The sequence below is a fragment of the Eurypyga helias genome, unplaced genomic scaffold, assembly GCF_000690775.1.
Source record: "Eurypyga helias isolate BGI_N326 unplaced genomic scaffold, ASM69077v1 scaffold3907, whole genome shotgun sequence".
NCBI classification, from domain to species: Eukaryota; Metazoa; Chordata; class Aves; order Eurypygiformes; family Eurypygidae; genus Eurypyga; species Eurypyga helias.
Genome location: NW_010259631.1, coordinates 9,592 through 17,814, shown reverse-complemented (window position 1 = coordinate 17,814; position 8,223 = coordinate 9,592). Strand labels below are relative to the sequence as shown.

Below are 8,223 nucleotides of genomic sequence, written 5' to 3'. Positions count from 1 at the left end.
CCACTCGTCACTGAACGGCGGGACGGTGCTCATCGGTGGGAGCCAGCGGTGCCACCCCAGTGACTTGAAATGGCTTGAGTAAAGGCAGCAAATGGTCGCTAGCTGTTTCTTGTAGAACACCAATGTACTTAAATGAAGCAGAACCACCCTAGTGGTTTGTTGGAAAGCCTTTTAACGCATTTAAGGCAAGCTTTTTGACACTCTTGGGGTGTCCAGATGCTCATATTTGTACACATTAAAAACTGATATGCTTAATTACTTAATGATGAATGAAAGCATACAACATACAGACAATGCTAAATAATCCCTTCAGTTCCTACAGTGATCTTTTTGTTTTACTGCCCACTCACCAGCAGAAACACGATGTCAGACTGACTGTAGCGAGCGATAAAACGGATCCCGTAAGCATCGTTCACAAGTCTGTAGACTGTCTAACGCTGATGTCTCGAAACCTGAATTAAAGTCAGGTTACCATCGAATCAGAACAAAGGGGTTTTGTTCTGGAGGCTTTCTCAGTCTTGGTGGTATCCAGTTAAAAACAAAACCAGGTCAACTAGCTGCCCTCAGCTGTTGCAGAATGGTTCCCAGGGGGCAGTAGCCGGTTTGAGGGAAAACGCACTTTCGAAGTGCACCAAGATTCAGTCATTATTTGCCTCCTTGCCCAGGGTTTAGGTAGTCCTGTGCAGGTCCATCGTGGCCTGAGAAGGCCTGTGCTTCAAGCTTTCTCTTTCACGCACTACCTTTCCAAACTGTTTTCACCTTCTCTGACTTCTCTTTTTTTTTTTTTAGGGTCATGTGAAACTGTCTGATTTTGGGCTATGTACAGGCCTAAAGAAAGCTCACAGAACAGAATTCTACAGGAACCTTACACACAACCCGCCAAGCGACTTCTGTAAGTATAAGGTGTCCTAGTTCAACACTGCAGTAGTTTTGAGTTGCAGCTGTGCCACATGGGGATTTATTTCTGCTGGGATAAGCAAGATTGGTCAGGCTGATTGCATTTAATTGGAAAACTGGAAATATATGTTCCCTGGGACATGGAAGCATTTCACAGGAAAGGAGTTATGATTTCTGCACTTCTCACGGGGTGTTATTGCACGTTCGTACACAGATGGGCATAATATGATGTATCTGTTTTAATGTATTTTTCACAACCGCGTTGGTGAAGTTACAGAAATGCTCTTTTGGAAGGGATGTGGGTTTCATGTCCCTACTTACTGAGGTCAGTGACAATCTCATGAAGCTTTTCATAAGAAAAAGTGGCCTTGGTGCCACATCCACATGAGGGTGTTTTTTCTACAAATCTAAAATTCCTCTGTGTTTTTTCTTGGGTTCTTCACTTCTGGCTTAAAACGCATCCCCCATCTCTGAATATATGTTGCCAGCTGCAATAAGTGCTGCTGATCTCAGATCCATCTGAAACTTTTAACAAGTTCTAATTTAGAATTGCTGGTTGTGTCCCCTACTTGCATAAGGTTCAGCTGCATATTGGACAGCTCTCACTCGTCATTTTCCTGCCTCCAGATATAATCAAGTATTTGTTTCTAGACTAAAGCATTCTAAAGAAAAGAAATAGTTATTCTTTGAAAACGGGATGTTCTCAATCTTGTAATTCTCACAAATGTGTTTATTATCTAATAACTGTTTTGTAAATTAGCATTTCAGAACATGAACTCCAAGAGAAAAGCAGAAACATGGAAGAAGAACAGGCGACAGCTGGTGAGCTAATAAATTATGTTTCATTTCTTTGCTTTTAAACTAGTTACAGAAAACGTTAAATAAAAACTCAGCATTAGCACTGCTGTTTTGAAACTGAAAGGCCCTCATCTGTTACAGATGTCACTCTCTTCAAGCTCCCAAAATCGCAAATAATTCTAGAGAATGTGGTGTGGTGACCCTGCTGTGGGATCTCGGGGATCAGGGTTGCTTTGTGTGTCTGTTTTCAGAGCTGTGACTGGCAAGACCCCGTTCTTCTCTGCGCCTTCCTTCCCCTTATGAGCATCTGGGCTAAGCAGCCCCGGGTGTCAGCGACCCCTTAGCAAAGCTGTAACTCAGGTTTGTCTCCTCAGCTGACACAGTGTTGGTGCTGTGTGCAGAGCCCTGGGGTTTAATTCCTGCAGTTCAGTGTCGCAAGAATCACAGAACGGTTTGGGTTGGAAGGGACCTTAAAGACCATCCAGTTCCAACCCCCCTGCCATGGGCAGGGACACCTTCCACTAGACCAGGTTGCTCCAAGCCTCATCCAGCCTGGCCTTGGACACTTCCAGGGATGGGGCATCCACAGCTTCGCTGGGCAACCTGTCCCAGTGCCTCCCCACCCTCTGCGGGAAGAACTTCTTCCTGATATCCAATCTAAACCTCCCCACTGTCAATTTAAACCCGTTACCCCTTGTCCTGTCACTACAGGCCCTTGTAAAAAGTCCCCCCCAGCTTCCTTGTAGCCCCTTCAGGCACTGGAAGGTGCTCTAAGGTCTCCCCGGAGCCTCCTTGTCTCCAGGCTGAAGATGCGTAGCTGCCTGCTTCTTTTTCAGGGAATTGTAGGAAGAACTTGTTTTGCCCTTCTGCTGAATAGGAATATGATGGAAAGGCAATGGAGGGTATTGGCACTGGAGTGCTGCAGCCTGGGTTTATAATGAAGACTGGTGTCGTGGTTTAACTCCGGCTAGCAAAATACCACGAAGCTGCTCTCACAAATAATAAGTAATAAAGGGAGCTCTGGCATTAATCACACCTGAGGACAGTATCTGTCAGCTGTGGGACTTCAAAGTTTCAGCCCTGCTCATGAATTTCACCAACTAGCAGTTGCAAAAGCCTCAGTTCTCAGATTATGGAACTTCTGCATGCTCTGTTGAAAAAGTGATATACAGTTGTATTCCCCAAAACCTTTTGGGTTGTTTTTTCTTTCCTCGTGAGACATGATGAGATGACATCGCAATCCTGCTGCCCCACAGGGGCTGTGTTTCACATCCTTACTCCTGCTTGGAGTTAAATCCCTGAAAAGAGTTCATCTCCAGGTCAGTAAAGACTGACGTGGCGGCACCGTGTGCCGAAGCTGGACGAATAGCAGGACAGTCCAACAAAGGGAATAGAAGGCCAAAATGACAGCTTGGATCAACACTATTGGAAAGGAGCCGTGTCTTGGTTTTCCATTGGGTCCACACTAAATGTCTCAGCCCTAATGACACAAAGTGTTTTGCTTCCGGTGAGACAAATGAAAGTGCAAGATTTTTCTGGCAAAACTGGCTTTGGTGGACTTAATTGGTTTTGTGGGGTTTTGTTGGGTTTTGGTTCACTGTCCACCTCTCTCCCCCATGCAAAATTTTCCATTGGTAAAGAGAAATTCCCAAGTAACTCAAGACTTAGCCATTAGACAGAATCGTCTAGGCTGCACGCTTTGAAGGTTAAAAGGATGGAGCCTGTGTCCAGGAAGAGCTGAAATTAATTTTGCAATGAAGACAAGGTTACGTGAAACAGCTGCTGTATCACGAGTGTCACACGTGGGACTCTACCACTGGTTATCCCTTGTTGTTACAGTTGGGGTTTTTGGTTTGTTTGGTTGTTTCAAAAAAACAACAGAACTTCTTGGGTATTTTTAGCAATGCGTCTGCCTGAAACTGAGGTGACCTTGTGGTAGTGCAGTGGGGGTATTCTGTGATGTTGTCACACTTAGGGGAATGATTTCCATTCACTTTTGAGGTTCTCTGTGCTTCCTCGTGTAATGTTCTTGGGATTTTAGATACTGTGAATTCTCACGTGAAGTTTTCTTGTCCATCCAAATAACAAGATCCTGTATGCGAATCCCCAGGAAAAGGTATTGCAAAGTGTAAAAACATAGTATTTACCTTTTAAAGAGTTGATTCTTTTTTTTCCCCAGGCATATTCTACCGTTGGAACCCCAGACTATATTGCACCAGAAGTATTTATGCAGACGGGGTACAACAAGCTGTGTGACTGGTGGTCTCTGGGAGTGATTATGTATGAAATGCTAATAGGTATGTTAAAGACCCCAACTTAATCGTTCAAAGCTAACGGGGTCCATTAGCTCACCCCATCTGATCCCCTGCACAGTGGGGGAGGTACCAACCCTTCACTTATTCTACCTGAAGTCAGCCCAAAATTTAGCTTCCCGAAAAGTCCTCCCACCTTTCCCAGAAGGCAGCAAGAGATGGGTTAGGGTTAGGCCTCAGGCCTCAGTTAGTTGTTTCAGTGAATGATTGTGAAGTGTTAAATGTTTCTGAGGTTCAGTCTCGTTACTTGGATGTAACCAAACAACCTTGAATGTTGCATTACGAAAAGAGAACTTCTGGCTGGCAGTACTTGTTAGCCTTAGTGGCAGAAGCAGAGGCCCGGGTCACTTTTTTGGGGGGGAAAGCTTGTTAATTTGTCTATTTGCTTGTGCAGGGTATCCACCGTTCTGCTCAGAAACGCCGCAAGAGACTTACAGGAAAGTTATGAACTGGAAAGAAACGTTGGTTTTTCCCCCGGAGGTGCCCATTTCAGAGAAAGCAAAGGATTTAATTCTAAGGTCAGTAGGAAAAGGCTGCTCCTGGCCTCTCACCTGGGTGGTCATCTTCCATTAGGATAACCTTCTGTTCTGCATGTGGGAAGCTTTAGATAGGAGGGGAAGTTGGTTTCTTCTTTGGTGCCATCCTTGATGGATTTTGTTGTTGCTTTTTAGCCTTTTTCCCTTTGCCATTTGTTTAACATGGAGGAATAAGCTGTTTGGTTTGTACCACGGTGTCAGGAGGAACAGAGCAGATTGAAAAAAAAGAAGGCAAAAGCAATGAAAACAATTGGCCTCTTCTCAGAGTGACCTAGAAAATACAACTGCTCTGGAGGCTTTGGATTTTACTCGCTTTTTCCAAAATGACAGTTTTTAATCATTCAGTTTGCACTGAAGTTTGTGTGAGGGGTTTTGGTGTCAGGGTCAGGCAGAAATGCTCCCTTGTCCTGGGGGGAGGGGGGGGGCTGAAGTGGGCCCAGAGGGGACATTTTTGGCTTTGATTCCCCCCTACCAGCCCCCCAGGATAATATTAGGAGCTTACATAGCCTTGTTGCAGGCAGAAATGCTCCCTTGTCCTGGTGGGGGGGCTCAAGTGGGCCTGGAGGGGACATTTTGGTTTTTATTTCCCCCTACCAGCCCCCCCGGATAATATTAGGAGCTTACACAGCCTTTTTACAGGCAAAAAGGGGAATGAACTTCATGTGCAGAGCCAAGAACTAGACTTTATTATTAGTCCAAGCAGTGCTCCAGTATCATACAACAAACATAACAATAACTGTTGTATTTGTTAATGCACTTACAGTGAGACCAGCAGTTCAAATCATTTAATTATAGCTAATCCTCACTAATAAGTTTGCGTATAACAATTTTATTACGTTCTCAGCATCTGTGTCTAATGTTCTGCTTGACCTCTCCTGCATGTTGGCAGCCTCCTGAGTTTTTTTTGTTGCTGCTGAGGATTTCTTCCTCCTTGGTCTTGGCTGTGTTTGGGGCATTTTTTAGATATATTAGGCAGTTTGCTTATGAATGTGTCTTGCTCGTGAATTTACCAATGCAATGACTACTTGAATCGATTAGTTCTTCCCCATATATGTATGAAAGGATTTAAATTAGGCTAGAACATCTCTAGCTATAGAGAGTTTACTACAACGAGGTCAGAAGGTCAGGTTGGGCAACAAACACCTGGCCATTGGGTACGTTGTCCGCTACAGCTCGGAGAAGTGAGACAACGTGTTTCAGCTTAAAGGAAGTTGCAGACAAAGCTAATGTTTCTGTATTTTTATGGATACAGATAAAACCAAACTAAAATAAGATCAAGTTCCCACAAAGCCTTGACAAATCCCAAGACCTGTTCTGGCTAACTGTTGTTACGAGGTTTGAGGTCTATCATTAGTACTTGGCATCAGCCAACTGGCTGGGCCGCAGTAGAAATATAAGCAGGGTTTTTTTCCCCCAAGTGACACTCAGCTACAAGTAAAAGAACGTTGCAGTCTATAATTGGCGACAGTTTATAGCCTAACTAACTAGGTTACTACATTACCTGCTGAAAACTTTGCTAACTAGAGGGAAGGTGACCTTTTTTTGTAGTGCAGCGTATGGATTTGAACAGTGTCTCACCGGTCTGGATGATGTGATCCTGTGGAGAGATGATTTCAGGATAACTAAACCAACAGCCAGAGGCTTTGCTCAGCCAGGCAAACAGAATTCCCTTTAACAAAACCAGCTTCCTTTTAGAGCAGCGGGAGGCCCGCATCCCCCTGCTACCAAGTACTCCCCATTTCCAGGAGGCCGTCAGGTGACTCCACACTTGGCAGGACCAAGCTTTTTGTTCTGCATGGGTGTGTTTTCCTGTTGCTGTAAACCTCCCTCTTTGTGTCACTGTTAAAACACCTTTTGCCATCCTCAAAGAGACCACAGGGACAGTGTAAAAATACAAAGCAGTTCTTTCTGCTAACACGTACAAAAGGTAGCTGGGATGTGTCAAAGTCCTGGGCTGAGCACCGGGTGTGCTACCATCTCCTTGGTGAGATACCTCAGAGCCGTTTCCAGCCAGCTAGGCATTGGTCCAGGGAAGAAGGTTCAGCCTCTGCTGCTCCCTGGACAAATCCCTGATGTCACGGAGTTGCTGTCAGAGTTTCCACCTCCCTATTTATTTTTCTCCAGGCTTTTATATTTTTCCTTGTTGATGTTTTTCCTGCCACCCCTTGAGGAGGTAACAGTCCCCATCCCAACAATCTGTCTCCAATTTCACCTTTTCCTTCTCACTTGACTCCAGGGACTTTCTGGCAGCTGCATCTTATGAGCTGACAATTCCTCCGGGAGCCTGAGCTGAGGTTATGCAGCTGGGCCGTAGCAGAAACAGGCCTTGGGTCTTTGTACCACCGGCAGCTGGACCTCTAAGGAGAGGGGGGGACAGGGAGAATGGGGACTCAGCATGTTTTGAAAGTGCCTGGCTCATTTTAGTTCCAAAATGGGACATCAGAGAGTAGCCCTGTTTCACTGAGTGTTTCTGTTCCTGTTAGTCTGACTTTCAGCTAGTTAAAAATCCATGTTTTGGACCACGCAGAGGAGTTTTCAGGGGCAGGGATTTAAACCTCCCTGCCAAAGTCATCTTACCGGGCTAGACCTTGCACCAGCTTTTCACAAACCTTGAAGAACAGCTACTGGAAGTTACTGTCATCATAGCTTTTTGTGTTTTGGAACTCTAGTGGTGTTCTGTTTCTGCTGTTTCCCCTCTCTCCTAGATGCAGCGGGCTGCTTTTGTGTTCCCCCAAGTGATGGAACAGGTTGAAAGGAACTTCCCCAAATTCCTGATAGCGGGGATACCACAGCAGTTTTGTTGCTTCTGTCTGCATTTGTTGTAACATTCCCTTTATTTTTTTCTCTTTGTCAGGTTTTGCATCGACTCGGAAAATAGAATTGGTAGCAATGGAGTAGAGGAAATAAAGAGTCATCCTTTTTTTGAAGGAGTGGACTGGGGACATATCAGGTATTTTTATATATATACACACATGTTTTGTAGAGAGAATAAAACCCACGGAAGTAAGAATTTCATGTACTATGATGTCAAGGATAATTATTTCCAATTTATCTTTTATTTTGCAAGGCAGCCACTGGCAGTTGGTGGGTGACAGCGAAGGTTTTCAGGCCTTGCTGACATTCATGGATCTGGTCAGAGTTTAACTGTCTTGAGATGCCTCAGATTGCTGCTGAGTGCAAGAGATGGAAAGAAATTATGGTAGGGTGGCTGTGTTACTCCTGATGTGTGCTCTGATACCAGCAGAGACCTCCTCGTAGCCTCTGCAGCTATTGCTGTAGTTGACTGTTTTTTGTAACAGGAGCATGAGAAAAGCAAACTATTCAAAAAATGCAGGGGAAATAGATGAACGAAGAGGAGTAGGAGGAATACACAGGGCGGTGTGTGTTTACGGCGTGCCGCAGGCGCTCCGCCTGAGCGAACCAGCGTGCCTGCAGAGCGCTGGGCAGCGGCGCCGACTCACCGTAGAGTTGCAGCCTCTCTGGCCAAATCCTGCCTGGGTAGAGGGCCCGGCTGAGGCAGCCCTACCAGTTCCAGCCCGAGCTTGTGCCTGCAGGTGCTGAGCTACATCTGCACGTACCCAGAGCGCTGACAACCCCAGAGCAGACTGTGGTGGCCCCAACAGGTACTTCCAGTTGGAACGGCTACTGTCCAGCGCTCTCTGAGGTCTGAGCCAGGCCTC

At 45.5% G+C, this 8,223-nt stretch overlaps 1 protein-coding gene across 1 annotated transcript in view; it reads left to right on the top strand.

The window, feature by feature from the left end:
• Positions 1 to 789: 789 nt before the first annotated feature.
• LOC104511904 (serine/threonine-protein kinase 38-like) overlaps positions 790 to 8,223 on the top strand; it is a gene marked incomplete at its 5' end in the record, with an annotated part of 10,352 nt that continues 2,918 nt past the window's right edge. Inside the window, 5 exons of the mRNA XM_010154698.1 lie at positions 790 to 892; positions 1,658 to 1,719; positions 3,875 to 3,992; positions 4,402 to 4,525; positions 7,398 to 7,493. Of these exons, the coding sequence (XP_010153000.1) occupies positions 790 to 892; positions 1,658 to 1,719; positions 3,875 to 3,992; positions 4,402 to 4,525; positions 7,398 to 7,493 (503 nt within the window). The remainder of the gene's footprint in view (positions 893 to 1,657; positions 1,720 to 3,874; positions 3,993 to 4,401; positions 4,526 to 7,397; positions 7,494 to 8,223) is intronic.